General features: G+C 36.6%; 1 protein-coding gene across 1 annotated transcript in view; it reads right to left on the bottom strand.

Annotated features, from left to right (window-relative positions):
• Positions 1-12,261, bottom strand: part of LOC125679754 (uncharacterized) — a 30,896-nt gene extending 18,635 nt beyond the window's left edge. The window contains exons 1-3 of the mRNA XM_056153315.1: positions 12,232-12,261; positions 10,696-10,953; positions 1,930-2,214 (exon numbers count right to left, since the gene is read on the bottom strand). Of these exons, the coding sequence (XP_056009290.1) occupies positions 1,930-2,214; positions 10,696-10,953; positions 12,232-12,261 (573 nt within the window). The remainder of the gene's footprint in view (positions 1-1,929; positions 2,215-10,695; positions 10,954-12,231) is intronic.
• Positions 12,262-19,087: the final 6,826 nt, after the last annotated feature.

Here is a 19,087-nt window from a genome sequence, read left to right as displayed (position 1 = left end):
TGCCTTATTCATGATGTCATAATGCTATCCATTTAAAACTATAATTCTGATTTTGTTGACATAGTATACCTGGCATTTATTTTACTTTCTTAAAACGCTGATTAAGGTTAATTCCAGACACATTTTATAGAGAGAATTTTTTTGGGCCTTTTTATGTATACAACCGTACCTTGTTCTTTACTGGGACAAAAGTATAATTGAAGCTGACACACTGTTTACTTATGACTTCAGTATATGTATTTACCCTGAAGAAATGTCATCATGGCGAATTCAAGGTCATGGCACCAAGATGTTGAATTTCGAATGCTAATTTCAGTTGATGGTATTTCTACTCTTAGTTTGGATAAGCCAACGGGGGATTTTTCCAGTGGCCTTAATATTGTCATATTGACCGAAATCTGATAAGAAGTCATCAATTCACCATAAGCCTCTCATGGTTTAGATAAGTTTATCAATCTGATCTTTCCAGATGTGTATGGCATATTTGTATAACAATTTCTCTACAAAGTTTCCAGGGAAATCAATAAACAGCAATTGATGGCAGAAATTGTAGTGTACCCACACAATCTACATTTGTCAGAATTAATTGCTTCATTACCTAGCAGTCTTACTTTCACTAGTGTTTTTTCCAAGACTCTCTGACTGTAAAGGCTAACTACACGCGACACACTTCAGAGTATGTGAGAGTCCAAAGGCCATATATAGAAACATGCCTTGACCACCATTGAAAATTGTGCGCAAAATAGAAAACAGTTGCAGCTCGGTGAACTGAGCTAAGAACCCGAACAACCAGGCCGTGCCAGTAATGGTGGAAAGCCGGAAGTATGACCGTATGTTCCTCTGGTCCCTTGATTTTCGAATGGTAATCTTCCCACTGATTCTAGATACTGTCACCACAAACATAAATGTATTGATACAAACAATCAGACCTACTGGAAGAGCAAAGGTAAAGAGGGTCATATTGGGGTCAGCTATGTATCAGGTGCGAGGAGAGTAACCGAGGTTTTCTCCGTCGCTCTTCATGTAGCTTACTGACACATTAATAGCGATAAATGACAGACATATGAAAAAATCTACCAGCAAACTAACAATTACTAGCGACCTAACTTTCATGTTTCTGTTATTGAAGGAGGTAAATGTTTGAAAGATTTGGAATGTAGATAAACTCATCCAACCGACGACAGAGAGCCACAAGAAATGAACCAACATACCAACACCAATACACATCAACTCGCTCCACAGAAAAAACTTAGAGAAAGTGTAGACGGTATTTGCTAAAATTGAGAACGCAGCCAATATCATAATGTTAATATCGGCAAGTTTTTTGTGAGTATTCCTGACAGTAGCCGTGATAAACGTCAGCAGGGAACCAAGCGATGATAGAGAGAGACAGGACAAGGACAGATATTTCATTAACTTATCGTCTGAATTCGTCAACATATGACTGGAAGCTTCGAGGTATAGACTGAGACATATTTCAACGCCGCGTTTGCTAGGGAACTCTTTGAAATACATCGAGGAGAAGCAAGCTTGATATTCTAAAAGACATACAGAGAAGTTTGACACATCTAATTTTACATCTGCTGTCTTCAGTTTTATTTTTGGAGAGCGATACCATTCAGCTATTATGGACACCATGTCGCCTGTCACACAGTACCGATATCTAGGATCATGCTCATTCCCATCTAACATGTTTATTTTTGAATATAGCAACATTGCATGTCCAGTCATGGGATTCATAAAATAAAGGTCCGACGTAGATTTCTCAAACAAAGAAATACCGTGGACATGAAAACTTTGTCCCACAACAGATAGAGATAGGTGAATGAGAGGAGCTTCTGCCAAAAGGAGGATAGGTACCTCATGGTGTATCGAAAATACATTTAACATTTTTTTTATCATCAAGTCCACGCTATGGAGATGATTTACTGACAGTTCTATATCAAATGCCAAAAATTCTACGTCCGATTCAGCAGGCAGCAACGTGGACATTCTACAGAGATACTCTGTCAAGTTGTTGATCCTCATAATGTCTTGTAGAATTCCAGTGACATCTGGTATACAGTGCTCCATGTTGACGGAGTTGTTACTATCTGTTGGGACAACCATTAAGTTTAACTCGTAGTTGTTCTCATTAAGTATTGTATAGACGGGCTGACAGGCCAGGTTCTGGTACATATACTCTGGTTCACACTCGATGTCTTGGCACTTGTTCTAAAATATACCAATTCAGAAATTTAATTAATGTAACGATTTAGTGATTTTTGATTTTTTTTAACATTCATTCCGACAACATGTACAATCAGGAGAGAGGGAGAGCCTTATATAGTTGCTCCGGTGCATGATTATCTTTACTCAAGATTTAGCTAAGTTTCGAAATGGAGGCTTTCAGATTGAGTCTTCAAATCGTGACGATTCACTAATTTCTAGCACATGAGCAAAAATCGTCGTCAATACGTGTCCTTTTGTTTTTCTAGAGCACGTCAACAGCACAACCCCCATACATGGGTGTTATAATTGAGTACACTTTAGGGTCAACAGAGTGCACCGCACTTAGCTGGGAAGCGATATGGCGTAACAATAGGAGTGCTATGAAATAGTATTGTCGGGTTAAGGATGGGAGACATATGACGTATCAATGACCAGAAAAACAACAACAATAAAGCCGGCATGACGTAGAACTAGCCCGAGTAAGCATTTAGATTTAGAGTCGGTCTGATGCACAGTGTTGAGAATGCATATCACGCATTCTTCAGAAAAAGTAACCCATTATTTCTAGCTGAATGTGCTTATTAAGCAACTTATAAGGAACACATTCTTAATAACTAATTAATTTAAAGCTCAAGTTAATGACGCTATGGAAAACCGGCTTTTCTGGGGAATAAAAACTTATGATGTCACATTAAGCATATAAACCTTGATACTGTATTTCCATATGGATGCAATGATAATGTATACGACGTGGAGAATTTGACTAGACCACAAGGAAATAACGTGTATGAGATGAGATTCTACCGGAATACTCAAAGACGGAAACGCATTCATGGACATCATTCATATAAAATTCCAGGTATAAATAATGTCACGTTTGCTTCACGTTTATATTACGCCAATAGACAATTAAATCCACATCAGATTCGTAAAAAAGTTTGCTCTGTTCCATTCAGAGTTGTACAGCGTTATATCAAGAACCCTAGCTTATACTTGGATTTCTCAACACCTGAACATAGACTGAACTCGATAATTATGTTTCCATATCAGTGAAATATTATCGAGAGCGACGTTAAACAATATTCAATCAATCAATCAATTAAGGAAGTTGCCGAACACAGGCCTTTAGACCACCACGGGTCATGGATGATCTAAATCGTGCTGCCAGTTCCTTCAGATCAAATTTACAAACAAAGGAATACATGCCGTCAACATAAGCGACATTCTCCATCATAAAAAGTTCAGTCGTGTATTCCGACTTATTTCAAATTGAAGTATACACCCACTATCTCCAACAGATATACTTCTTCTATTGCATCGATTTTTTTAAATTATAAACAAACTTTGCAGTGTCTAGATATAGAACATCCTATATTTAATACATCTACGTGTTTTCTGCATCTTCTTCCAAGTACAGTCCAATTGGATATGCCATTACTGGTGATGTTGATATAATTGAGAATGAGGACCTCACTTCACTTATTCTAAAAGGTCCTAAATACAGAGAACCCAGGTATTTAAATGGGCGATATAACTTCATCTCTATTATGAGTTCTGTTGAGGATTATACCAGACGATAGGCTAAATATGAAAAAGAACATGATACATTGTCATAGTGGATTAAAAGTATCAGATGAATATGAAAATCCCGCATTAGACATATGGAAATAAAAGTACATATCTATCCCTCTCTGTTCAGTAAACCAGAAGTGATAAAAGAATTAGATAGGTTACATGAGGAACATGTTTTGGATCCAGCTGACAGTATTGCAACTGTATTTTAAACAAACCTGGCATTACTTTCACTTTTGGTAATCGTACCTATACTCCAACTGCACTTTCAAAAGACTAAATTCTTCAAAATGATGCTTCAGTTTTTGACACATTGAATATCCCAGTCAATGGGTCAAATGAATATGAGTTACCATATAGATACTGAATTCCTAAACTTCATAAAAACCCTTACAAACATAGATACATTGCTGGATCCAGTAAATATTCTACCATGTCCCCATCGTTCCTCCTCACAAAAATATCAAAAGCTGTGAAGGAGAAACTTCAAACGTACTGCGCGAAGTGGTGTAAATCAAATGTAGATTCAAAATTTTTTTTTTAGAGAACTTTTAATAAACTTGAAATCACAAAACTTTTCTCAAATCAACAACATCAAAACGAGCGACTTTTTACTCTTCACACAACCATTCCTCACGATAGATTAAAGATTATACTTTTTGACATCATAGACAGTTGCTTCTTCAACAAAAAATGGATAATGCAAAAATTCCCATCTAACCATCAGAGATAAAAAAAAAAATGCTTTTTGCATCTTTTGCATCATACCTAGTTATTCACACCCTGATGTGATTGTTTCCTAGCACACTGGGAATACGGCGAAGATACTCAACGTATCCCACTCTATCAAGACAACCGTGGACAACAAAAACTGTTGTTTCAACATTTTTTTTGACGAATTGTCATTGGTAACATTGCCCTACAAGTCTTTTGCGTTTCTTTGTAAGATTAAATGGAGTAAATTGGACTCGTTATAGAAAATAATTTATGAATGTGCTTATATTCATGATAAACAGGTTTGGATTGTCTCACGAAATAATTTTATACTTTGGATTGTGAATAGTTTTTCATTTAAAATGTATTTTCATAAATAGTAGGTGACCTTGAAAAGGGACCGTGGTCTGTTAAAACCGATTTTATTTTTTGGATTTCTACTGCCTAGAATTAGACTGACCGTTTTTCCGACATAAAGGACAACGTCCCAGGGTGTGGTGTCTGGCTTTTAATTTTACCACACACCTCAGAAAACAGGGCATTGTCTGCATTCTCTGTACTTGATGTAGGACTGTGACTCATCTTGCCAACATATGGGACACCTGAATCGCATCGGAGACACGAAATGAAACCATTTGGAGACAATAATTGTGTGCCCCCGCAGAGGATGACGTGCCACACGTGTGTGGAATGGCCTAACTGGAAAAGTCGTAACTGCAAGGCGAATAACTGATCGTGATGGTGGTGGTGTGCCCGGGACAATCTGGCGGCCGTTTCACTAAACGATTGTAGATCGTAAACGTAGACTTAAATGTGAACGTAGCACGTACGACCGTTTCACTAAAAGTTACGATTTGCGATTTACGATCAGTATTGATCGTAACCCTACGAGTGGTCTAGGGCTATCGTAATTGCTCCTACATGCACGCAAATGAGCAATATGGCCGCCATGCTGGCCCGCCTGGGATCATTTTGTGGTAGTATTTACCTGACTGAGTTTGTTTATACTTTGTAGGAAGAAAACAATCACAATGACTTGCAGTCTGCTTTCGCACAAAAATATTGACAATCCGAGCCCGAATCTTAAATCAATTAGAGTTGTCCTTCTTTATTACGCGTCAGTCTCACAGGGGTCAAGTCCGTTTTGGGCCCGGGCTCTGTGATACCACAAATATAGTAAATTCATTGTATCACAGAGTTCGGGTTCAAAACGGGCCTAGCCCCTGTGACCAGTCTGCTGAAATAAATGTATAGGCAATGCATCAATTCATACTTTAAAAAATGAGGAGGGGGTGGGGGTGGGGGGATTAGTCAATATGTCAAACTTTGCATGTAATAGAAATGTAATGAGGGGGGGGGGGGTATTGCTACATTTGCCTGCATCACCGTTAGATTACATGTATATTTAACATTAGGCAGAATTCAAGACATTAATATTCTCATAGACATGTTCAGAAATTAAGTTTCTTTAGTAACAGTTGATTTAAATCCGAGACGTTGCGATTCGACGTACTCAGCTATTTTTCCCCGTCAGATCAATACCTTTGATGCAACTGACTAACTGCATAATACATGCACATTTTAAGGAAAAATATGATAATAAAATGATTTGGTAATGGGAGAGGGGTTAAAATCCCAATTTTGCAAGTGGATCATTTCTGTAGTTTAATGAAGGTCATTAGAAATTAAACATATATACTTGACCTATATGTATACACAGACAAGGGAAGGGTCATTATTGGACCCTTGGGGTTCCGACCCCTTGTTATAAAGTGCACTCCCGTGAGGATCCAGGTTAGAATAGCTAGGTCCTCAGTACTTCTTGCTTGTCGTAGGAGGCGACTAAATGGGGCGGTCCTTCGGATGAGACTGCAAACACTGAGGTCCCGTGTCACAACAGGTGTGGCACGATAAAGATTCCTCCCTGATCAATGGCCGTAAAACGTAAAACGGCAATGGTGACGTCTCCATATTAGCGAAATTTCACGTGAGGGACGTTACACAACATAAATATCAATCATCATAAAGTGCAATATCGATAATAATTTTTAATAAAAGATCTGGATTATGCATCATAGTTAGCGTATGCTTACATAAACTTTTTTATATAAAATACAAACGTATGGGGAAAATAAATTTCAAGTCATTTAAGAAACAAATTGAGCCCATGATTTGTTTGAAATTTATACAAATAAGTGAATAGATATGTTATTAGTGTTACATCGTATTTTATAACAATGATTAAAGCCGGAGTACATGTCCATGGTTTGATGCAGGATAAAATTTCCTATACTTGTCTGCAATTTTATTTTCATTTTATTATTTCTTTTTATCAATATCATTTCATTATCTTATTTTTTTTTTTTTACTAGTAATCTTGAACATAGTTTACTTATTGATGGAAACTTGGCTCACATGAGCAGATCGATACATGACATTTAAAATTCTAAAATGTAAATCTTTTATACTATTTCTTGTATCATTTTCCCCCCAATTTTAGTTACATGAAAGTTAATAAAAATTATTCTATCAATTGTTTAAACATTCTAGGAATTTTCTTTACGTTACACTAGAGATCGGGCTCAAAATTTCCATTATTTTTGTTGACAACTTGCATGGGTTACTGCAGACGATAAGGATATGCTTAAAACCATGAAGAAGTAATGAATGGATATTTCTTTCCATGGTAGGATTAATTTTAAATCTACCTCTATAGAGAAAAGAGTTCTAAAAAGTCAGACGTAAATCGCAATCGTAAGTGTTACGACTACGATAGGTTTCGTGAAACGCTTGTATACGTGCGAGTCAAATGATCTTAAACGTAATCGTACGTTTACGATCTACGATCGGTTAGTGAAACGGCCGCCTGAATCGGACTCGCTGATGGCTTCTCTGGGACGGTGACATTGGTGAATCGACCGGTGACACTAGTGAATCGCTCAACGGCACCTGGGTATATCCAAGCATCAGTGATGATGTTGTATGTGCCCTTGGCGTCACTGGTGGTACTGGATGCGTTACCGGGGTGGTGATGGGGAATTGAGGTCCTTTAACAAGGTCTCATGTCGGTAGAGATACTGGCTCTACGTCAGTTTCTGCGACCAAGATTTTCGTACTGCTACCACACCTGTTCCACCATCGGCAGGGCCCTCATTGCTGTCCATTTGTGAGGGGGAGGGGGTAGACTACCTCAGTGGGGAAATTATCGACCCAGTTTTCTACGATTTCATTTGATTTAATATTCAGAATAACGTATTCTGAAAGGTTGAATTCATCATCGAAAGTATTTTTATTCTATTCCGGATATCCAAAGAAAAGAGAACCAAAGAGTTCGGGGTCAAACACACTTTCTTGACCTCTTAATATTCATTTCTCCACCGCGTAAAACTATCAAAATGCTAAATACTCCATGTGCAATAGAAACTTTTTTTGCAAATGATTTTAATCCAACTGTTAGAATTTTCTTCATAAGTAATGAAATAGAATTCCCTATCTGAGAAACTCATCAAACTCAGATAATATGTTTTAACAGTTTTGTCCCTATAACATATAAAAGCAGGATGCATACAACAAAGTCATAAAAAAAAAAATCATTTACACTTTTAAAAGTATTTACGCATACGGGATGCGCGATTTCCTTGATACCGTGAATCCTAGATTGAAATCGTTATCAATCATCAGCTACCGTCATCCAGACACTTTTACGGTCTTCTTAGGGTAAAATATACAGTTGATTCTGTACAGATTAAATATCAGCAGATTAATTAAAATAGAAAGGAAACAAAACACCCTTTCAGTGCTACTAAAATAAAATACACATACATAACCCGTTTTCAGCACTACTTCAAACACCAATATTAGTTGAATGCAGTTCACTAAAGCACACTACATGTAGCACGCGCTGCAATAATTGCGTCATAATCGCGAGGCAGAATGTTCTAGAACAGTTTTTCCATAACACCACAGTTATTCTAGAAAAGCTATTTTTTTTTCAAAATGCAACAGACGTTTACATAAAACAGGTTTTTACATGATACCCTAGAATGTTCTAGAAATTATGTTGGCTATATGAGTGGACCCCAGGTATCAGAGCTCCGTCTGTCTACAGGCACCTTCTAGGAGGCATGGTTCAGAAACAAGTAGAATCATTGACAGAGCTCAGAATATAGATCACATGGTATAACAGCAAATGGCACCACAGAAAGACTACCTGACTGATGAGAAGCGGGAGGAACCCTACATTGTCAATCAACTGGAGATGGCCCAGGCTGTAGATTATCTACCCAGCCAGACTAATACTGACCCAGGGTTAAGATTGTATTTTCCTGAGACACAAGATGCCACAGGACTAGAGATTGGTCTGTAAAATCCCCCTTGGCCATGGGAGAGTTCGCCATCATCAGTGGCACTTTAGGCGGCAAAGTCAACTAAATCACCGTCCTGAGATATGATATTACCAACACATGTGCATTCTCTTAAAATAGTTTAGGAACTAGCAGCAGGTAGAGCCCGAGGAACAAAAGACCTATCGGACAGACCCACCAATAGGAAGGAACTAGCTAGCTGTATTCACTAATCTTTACTACACGTGTGAGGAAACGGGACATTGGTCGCAATATTGCTCCCAGAAAATCAAGAAAACTAAAGTAAACAAAACCCTGTTACAAATACAGACAGTTAGGACACTGGATCAGAGATCGTCCCCGCCTAGATATCTTAGAATTGGCAAACGCTATGATTGGCGAGGTACCGGGCACAAAGCCCTCGTCACGACATTACCAAAGAAGGATTCCGCAAGATGGAGTAACCCACTACCCTCTTGAAAAACATGCAAGCGATCTCCTAAAAAGAGAAAGCTGGGCAGGAAGCATAAAAATTGAACGTTTGTGTGGTATTGCGGACTTTAAACTTTGTTAAAACTTACAACTGTTCAAACTAAACTAACAATCAACGTAATATCATGGGTTATTTTTACAGAGGATTAAAATCATTTGTTATTCTTAACACTATTTACCAGGCCGACAATACGTTGTATTGCTCCTCCGAGCTAATTTTACGTTATTCAGGCTTTGTCGATTTTTCATTGTCATTTTTCCATCATAATGCTCCAATCCCTAGCCCGACAACCCTACGTTATAGTGCCACTATGCCATTATGACGGCATAGTCCTCCTGAGCTCAGTGCAGTGTTCTCTGTTGATACCAAAGTGTACTCGTTTTACCACCCATTTAGGTAGGTTATCAATCGAATCACACTCGTCATTTCCTGTAACTGGAAAAAAGACTCAGACGTAGATCGGTGCAAAGACTACATCTAGTCGATGTATTCCTTAACCAGAAGCGCGCATGTGTATGAAGTTAGATAGTTAAAACCAAATCCCTGTGTTATTTAGATTTTCAACACAAATTCAGTTTTGGTATCGTTAATGACTTATTCACTCTAGTACATAGAATATAATTTGAAATCGATAGTGGTAGAATACCTTAGATATGTAAAATGATGCATTCCATAGCTCGCATTTTATATTGTAACGTACGATTGTGACGTCAATATTAAATCTATGCACAGATAGCAACAGCCTCTGATGGCGTCGATCTACATACGTGGTTTCTTTGTGGTTACGGAGTTGCCGAGTACTTCCCATCGAGGAGCTTATACTACTCACGTCTTGTATAATAAATTGTAACGATGTACATGTACTTGGAATTCGTCCGATATACAATGTATCTAGATTTTGTCACTATATACAATGTACATGTAATTTGTCACGGTTTATCTGGAATATTTCCAATATGCAATGTACATAGATTCTGTAACGGCATATTTGTTATTTATCTGATACACAATGTACCTGGATTGTGTCACAGTATCCCACGAATTTGTCTTGATATACAATATACCTGAATTTCCTAATATATGCCTGGAATTTGTCACGATATGTAATATACCTGGATTGCCTAATATATGCCTGGAATTTGTCACGAAATACAATATACCTGGATTGCCTAATATATGTCTGGAATTTGTCACGATATACAATGTACCTGCATTGTGTCAAGGTATCTCACGAATTTTTCATAATACACAATGTACCTGGATTTTGTCATGGTATATCTTGATATCATGGTCTAAATGGATTCGTTTTTGAAAATATATATTTACTTATGAATAAAAAGATGAAATAAAATAACAACTTACCAATTTCTCATCAAATATTTGATTAGCTGCACATTTCATGTTGTTAGCGATCGGTTCTTTTTCCTCTATCTTAAAATCTAACAGGGCGGAAAAGGAGGTTAGTATGATATCAATGTCGCTGAATGTTCCCAAAACCTCGTACTGAATGTACAGATCTTTTGCGTCAAACTCGCACATTGCACAATATATGTTTCTGTAGAATCCATTGTAAGCATAGTAAGGTAAGTAGTACTCCCGGCAAACTTCGATGAGGTAATTCTGCATATTATTTTTTATCATGTTCTCACATTTCACATCATGGGTGTACGTTAAGCAAGAGTGCACCACATTCTGAACGGACGCAGGCGGGTAGAAACCAACACTACAGACCGGAAACTGTTCAAATACAGACTTAAAAAGCTTATCCGGATTTCCTCTTGACAGGAGGGCGGATCGACTGCTGCATAACTTTTTATTCTCCCAGAAAACAAGGTCGGATAATTCTTCATTGTTACAAAGAGCACATTCAACACTAATTATGTTTCCATGGTAACTAAGGACGTGACTGGGGTAGAATTCGTAATATTTCTAGATGGTGGGGATATACAAGCAGCGCCATCTGGACAGGTCTTGATCATCCAGTACGACTGTCCAGATTTAACTTCAGTGTTCATGTTCCACAATGGTTCCAGGCAGTGCATTTGGGGACCTTGTTTGTCATCAAAAGTAAGCGGAAATCGAATGAAATCCGGGGCAAGTATCTGTCTATAGAATTTGGAGGGGCAGCATGTTTCTCTTCTCACGCACGAATCGTCACATTCGCATGGAACGCAGGCTAGTTGTAAGGAGAAAGGATAAGTCCGTTTGAATTAATCTCCGATACACATATCTTGATCTGGGCAGAGTAAAAGGTAATGCAAAATCTTGTCTCCCACAGTTACATTGTCGATCCAAGATGTCAGGTTGAACACTTCAGTGAAATCGGCGTCGGTTGGGAAATTAATATAGTCCTCTAAACCCACGAAAAACCCGAAAACAATGCCAAATGTTGAAGCTAGGAACAGATATGGCACCTGTCAAGGTGCATGCGCTTAGTAGAAAACAACTCAATAAACGAAACGCCATTTACATCAAAAGATAAAAATAAAGTATAACGCTGATTATACAAACAGTAATAGACTTAACATTACATATAGGAAACACGATTAATTCGCAAATGAATAAATAAATAGAGTAGATGTTGGATCGTACATTTCCAGTAGCAAACAATTGCTAGATACCTGTAAAAATTCTGAAATACAACCAGCCAATACTAAAATGAAAATAAGGCGATATGCGTCATTTTAACTTTGAATGATTTTATTCAAATTTGATATTATATTTCATGTGCGATTATTCAAACTAGCTCGCCCTATGCGAGCATTGTATATCAATATAAGTACATGTAATTAATGTATGTACATAGACAAGGAATTATTTCGATTTAAGCCGTCCGTGATATAATTTCTTTGTCGGAATTTCTGTAATATAAATTAGCGACCACGATATGTTACTTACCATCGTTCCTGGCGTGTTCTGAGAACGCATCTACTCATTTCACTTCATTTATGTGGCAGAATCTCATCAGAGAAATAACATAAATCCACCTATTTGCCATGATCAATCGTCACGGTTACCTGCGATACGGAGTTTTATACACATCAGATGAGTCCGTCTACATGTGATGTCGGACCTGGGTATATTCTTGCTTACATAGAGCATCCATCTTCTGTAGATAAGAGAGTTACTCAACTGAGTATACGAGTTTAATAAGGGATATTTTCTGTCTATTATACGCGTGAAATATAACGCAATGCTTACGCAAGCCTTTCATATTCTAAATAAATCTTTTGATATCTCTTTATCTACATCCACTGTTAAATTGAAGACAGTTTGTTTCAATCTAGCTAAATTCATTTATGATGTTGTCTGACCACGTATGAATATACACTTCATGAAGTACTATTTAAAATATTAATAAATAAACTAGCAGTGTGCAATGATATGTAAGTGAACTTGTAATTCAATATTCATTCCTGTTGTGATGGTTTATTTTATGTGTTGAAAGGTGGTTATTTTTGGACTATTTCTCTCTACCATCGTTGAAATATGGAAATCATTACCAAATATGAAGACATGTCAAGGTCGGGTTGTTTTCAGATGTTACGTTTGAATAATCATTTTTATCTTATGAAATATTTGCATAAATACCATACAAAAATACATAAAATATCTTCATGGTTTGTTAAGCGGGAGATAAGGGTGACAGACATTGCAGAAATAATTGTAGAGATCGGATTGTGCATTTTCTTATCAATGTTTGCAACCTTCATCTTCCGTTTAACAAAGCAAATAAGTATTTCCATTATTCAAGTATAGCAGTTAACTAGGGAAAAGTTTGATGAATTAAGTCGGATTCTGCTTTTTCAAATTATTGCCTTTAATTTGTCGAGAGGATGAACAGCGACACCTCACACCGGCATACTTTTCATGGCGTGATATTTATTTCCCAGATTTTGGTTGTCATCTTTAAATGAGTTGTATTTTCATTTTTTTAAAAACATCGAGAATGAAAATTACTTTTTAAAAACGTGAACCAGTTCCTAATTTTCTATTATACGTGGATTTTTTTCCTGTAAAAACTCGCTGTTATTACTATAAATCAGAATATTAATATTGAATGTGCATGTAAATCACGAGATATGAATACACCACGAGATTATTGAATATATAAATCACGTGATATAGAATATTAATAACAATATCATTGAGCATTGCGGCAAAATACTCGCCATATCAGTCTCTAATAACTATATTTCATATTGGTTCAGTGATGATGAAAATCAAAACATGATTAGCACAAATGTGAACTCTATGGGGAAAACTATATATATATATATATATATATATATATATATATATATATATATATATATATATATATATATACGGATCACTAAAATGACCAACGACACGAACCACGAAATTGTCAAAATTCCGGGACGACCTGTCCCTTCTTCGGGGCAAACGAATAGATGTGACCAATATTAACATTGACTAATAACAAAACCTACATATAAACACATCTAAAACTACAACTACACTAATCTACAAACGTATTTACAACGCAGACTATCTTTCTTTCTTTTTTCGTTTTGGTTATAGGCTTGCCAATCAATGTTAAAAGCGGAACGAATTAAGATATGCCGTATTCGTCCAAAATATCAACTTGTTTGTCAGTAACTTGTCTCGATTTAAAAACTCACTATACGCAGAACAAGCTCTTGCGTATCGAATCAATTGTGAGATATAAACACAATATGCAGGTGATAATGGTTTATATCTACATAAATAATGTAAGTTGACGATGGAGAAGCTGAAATCACCCCGTTATCTTCAACTTCCCATGTGTTGCAGCACATGCACCTGACGTTTCTCTTTGATAGCGGTTAGTATTTTTGTGAAGATAGTGCATAACATTTACTAGATCCTGCATTTGGTAAGAAACCATCGAAGACCAATATGCAATTGAAAGGTATAATTCGAAAGAGTTTCATAATTCATCATCATAATGTTCCATCAATCAACACTTTAAAGCTATTTCCATAATGACCTACTTAAAAGAGGTCAAGTATCGCGTGTTTTATACATCTATAAACAAACATTTTCTTCCCCATTTGACACATCCTCCACGACACAAAACTGTCGATTGTCATATCCAATCAGGAAAAAAAAAACTCACTACTGACTATTCAACATAATCAGCAAAATTGAGAATTTGCAAGCATTGATACTAGACATTGAAATCTACATTTTTCATTTCCACAAAGTCATACAAGAAAGTAATTAAATTCGTACCTCACCTAGATGACGGGTCGTCTTAGCTCAGTAGTAGAGAGTTCGCTTCGTAACTGGGAAGTCGTGGGTTCGAACAACGCTGGAGCCACGTCCACGTCAAACCCAATACATTAACAAAGGTAGCGATTTCTCCTTCGTCAAACACTCGGCATTTAGAAGTAAGAACCACGGATCTGTCGGATACAACCATAAAAGCGGGGGTCCCGTGTCATGACAGGCGTATGTTGGGACTTTAAAATCCCTCACTGCCTCGGCCATAACCGCTAAGAATAGGTGTAGATTTGTGATACTTCACTTACAGCTGGTGACGTCTCTTTATGAATGAACAATTCTCAACGGGACGTGCATTGAATATACAAACATTACCTAGGAAAGATAGTGGAAATATACTATGTATATTATGCACATCAGCCGTCTACTCCTGGCTCATGATTTTAGACTCAATTCCTTTCTCAAGACGCAAAAGACCTATTTTACCGAAGTTACACGGAAGTCACATCGCCACACCTAAGGTATAAGGACATGTAGATATGTGCAATGACACAATCAGTCTCCCTCTAAACTTGTCCACCTATCAATTCGTCAACCAGTCAACCTATCGATCTTTCAGTTGACTACCTTTATGTTTGTCTACCATCATCCATAAAAGTCCAACTCCCGTATAAAGATGAAATAGGTCATTTCTTTAGAATAAATGACAAAGAACAAATATGAATAGACTTGTGTGTGTGTCACATGAATATTGCACAGCATGTAAACAATAGAAATATGCAACCAGGTTACCCACAGCTAAAGAAAAGGTTGACTGATATACATTAAAGTTTTGTTTTTGGTGAATAATGTACAATATTTGTATTTCACCAAAAGCAATGTGACCAGTAGATTGGAGGGACTACGTCATACATTTCGTGTTTACCCGTATACACCGGTTTCGAGATACACCCGAGTTAATTCCCTTTGGAGAACTCTCGTATATTGTGAGGCGCGAAACAATTTATTTACACGCGGGAGTGGGACTAATATTTATCACTGCGTAAGTGGATGTACTCATTAAGTTTCTCATACACTCTTAGATCACCCAAATTCGACTGATACACAAACTAAGTAAGTTATAAGTATTTAGGGAGTAATTAAATACATTGAATTCGTATCATATCACGTTATTTCGTTGGTCATAAGTACCATATCTAAGACATTACTTGCAAATATGACATTGTTTTTATGTTTCCACTTTAGTAAAACATTTCTTTCGATAACTTGTATTTCCCACATTTACATATTAAAAGAGAAGCCGCTTTTAATACATTTCGTCATCTTTCTCGCTGACTGTAGGTCCACTCTATCCCACTTCGTCATTCAAAGTTTCACTAAATGCACCTCCTACACAGAAGAGTTCGTATCTCGAAACTGGCGTATTGTCCTACACGAAATAAGAATGCTACTGATTCTCCTTCCTATTGTCTTTCATCATCTCTCTATTTATGAAAATATGTCAGAAGCGTATGAGCGTATTTCACCGATGTTACTAATTCATGATATACCCTTACTGGGTTGTCTCATCTAGATATATCATGTACTTTGATGATTTTAATCCAATAGGTTAATGTTCTTGTCCACTGATAACTCGCATTACAATTATTTTCTTGAGAAACGTTATACTCTTAAGCTCCAGAACAGCTTTCTACGTAAAAATTGATATGCTCTAAAGATGAGTTAAATATGAGTACAATAGAAATTTACATCTCTGCAATGAAAACAATAATAATAATTACATGTAAAATAATCTGCGGTCTTTTAAAAGAGGCCAGTAATATCTGGGCCACATACATGTGTTTTTGAAGCTAAATATTATAGGCTGAAAAAAACTATTCTTAATTTTTTCTGATATTTGAAACATGCAAATACTTCAGAATCCAATTCATTATTTCCCTATTCCCGTCCTCTTATATTCTAAGTGGGTTATGTTGTTTTAAATATACTTCTTCAATTCTTCTATCCATTGTTACTATATTCCCAAAATCTGAAAGACTCATTCAGACGAAAGGTGAAAATAACGAACATAACTATTATACGGAATACAAAATAGAGAGTTCGGCTAACATATACCCTGAGCGTACCAGAGGTGGGATCATGTGCCTGTGTGCTCTAGGTATGCGTCATTTAAACCTTTGTTGTTTCCACTGTTCTCTGTTTGCTCTGTGTATGTTCTGCATTGAATGTAAAGCTATAAAGAGTCCGGCTCAAAAAGTGCCAAAATGACTCATGCTTAAAACAAATAAATATTACTGTAAAATAAATCTAGAGACTTCAAACTTTCTCTAGCTATCTTTTATTTTTCTGATAACGCTAAAGTTTTCTTTGTAACCGGTCTTCAAAATAGCGTGTATTACAACGATTTTTTCGTTAAACGTCGCAATTGAACAAAACATCATTACATAACGTTGTCAACGCTTCGAAGTTTTCATGGCTATATTAGGTTGGTTATTTCTATCAAAACAAAATATTTTTAAAATATTTGATATACATTTACGTTGAACTAGTTGATAACAGTTACCAAAACTACTGATCTTGGATAATTTCAAATCGGAATATGAACGAGTTTTGGTACGAGTAAAGCCGATACCGCATCAAGTGGAATGTTATTTTTGTAGATCGAGACAGGTAAGTTCAGAACATTGCATTATATGATTAGTAATTCTTCGGTATATGAGCAATTACAATTTATTGTAAGTTCTTTATTCTTTATTTTATCAAACATGTATAAAACGATGCTTTGAAAACATCGGACAACAACGTGTCTATTTTTCACTTTGTAATGTAAAACTTATAGGGTACCAATTTTGATGCACCAGATGCGCATTTCGACAAATAATGTCTCTTCAGTGATGCTCAACCGAAATCTTTGAAATCCAAAATAACTATGAAGATTTAGAGCTAAATATAGCCAAAAACAGCGGGCCAAAAAAGTGGAGCCAAATCGTCCAAGGATAAGAGCTATGCATGAGGGAGATAATCCTTAGTTTTTGAAATGAATTTCTAAATGTTGTAACAGCAATTAAATATACATTCGTATTTTCAAGCTAGTAACGAAGTACTTAGCTACTGGGCTGTAGCGACCCTCGGGGACTAACAGTCCACCAGCAGAGGCCTCGACCCAGGGGTCATAATGTAAAACTTATACGGTACCAATTTTGATGCACCAGATGCGCATTTCGACAAATAATGTCTCTTCAGTGATGCTCAACCGAAATGTTTGAAATCCGAAATAACTATGAAGTTTTAGAGCTAAATATAGCCAAAAACAACGTGCCAAAAAAGTGGAGCCAAATTCGTCCAAGGATAAGAGCTATGTAAGAGTCGCCATATATGCACCACTCGGAGGACGATTTTGTCAGTTTCAATTCTCAGATCATCAAAGACATTGCCACTGATTTTAAATCATAGCAATGACGATCTGAATCATGGATAACTGTGAAAAATTTATATTCAAGTGCGGCATTTACTCACATGTAATACCCCCTCCACCCCCACCCCCAACCCCCGCGAGACAGTTGAGAGTGTGAGAGTTGGGGGGGGGGGGGGTATCCATATTGCTATAAATACAAATAAGAAATTAATTTTGATAAACAATATCCATAATGTTTAAATGGGTACGTTATTTTTATATTAGATTCATGCGGGCCAAGCAAAAACACATACAATATACATTGTACAGAAAACAATTACTACACGCACACACCTCATAACACCCAACACCCAACACCCCCAACTCTCCCCTAGACTCTCATCCTAACAAACATTTACACATTTTATAATTACAATAAGGTCCTTATTTTTAAAAAAAACCTGGTGCTTTGTTAATATAAATGTTTTAATATCTCAGTCCACCCCAATCCACGTTTTTTATAACATGATACTCCAAGAAGTAGATGAGTATCTTATCAACCAAGAGAGAGAGAGAGAGAGAGAGAGAGAGAGAGAGAGAGAGAGAGAGAGAGAGAGAGGGGATTATTATGATGAAACTTGATGTATGATAGAAATATTGAACAAAATTCCAAACTGTGAATATCATGAAAAATATATATTACATAATATTGTACAGATGTATTTTGACATGTATGTACATTGTATCGAAATCCGGTACTCAAAATAAATAAAATTTTAACTTGGGAAACATCTCAAAGTACATGTGCATGTGTATTCTAAAGGTTGCATTCCTGATAAAACAAGCAAGTACATATGAAGAAGTGTTTTATTTATTTCAAGACTAGAAGTTCAAACATCTCCTTTGTGGTGCTCTCATCAATGTCGCTGTCTCAGTTTGACTCATCGTCTGTTGCAGCGTCATCCAGATAACACACCCACCCACACCCACACCCACACCCGCTCCTGAACACATATTCTATCATCTCCACATGGAAACATTTTTATCTAGCATTATATTGTACTTTCTTTTCATTTTTTATGAGTGGATATATATTTTTTAATTTGAAAAAAAATCAAACACCTAACGTGT

This window comes from Ostrea edulis, chromosome 2, assembly GCF_947568905.1.
Source record: "Ostrea edulis chromosome 2, xbOstEdul1.1, whole genome shotgun sequence".
NCBI lineage: Eukaryota > Metazoa > Mollusca > Bivalvia > Ostreida > Ostreidae > Ostrea > Ostrea edulis.
Note: the sequence above shows the minus strand (reverse complement) of the source record. Positions and strands in the feature narration are given on the sequence as shown.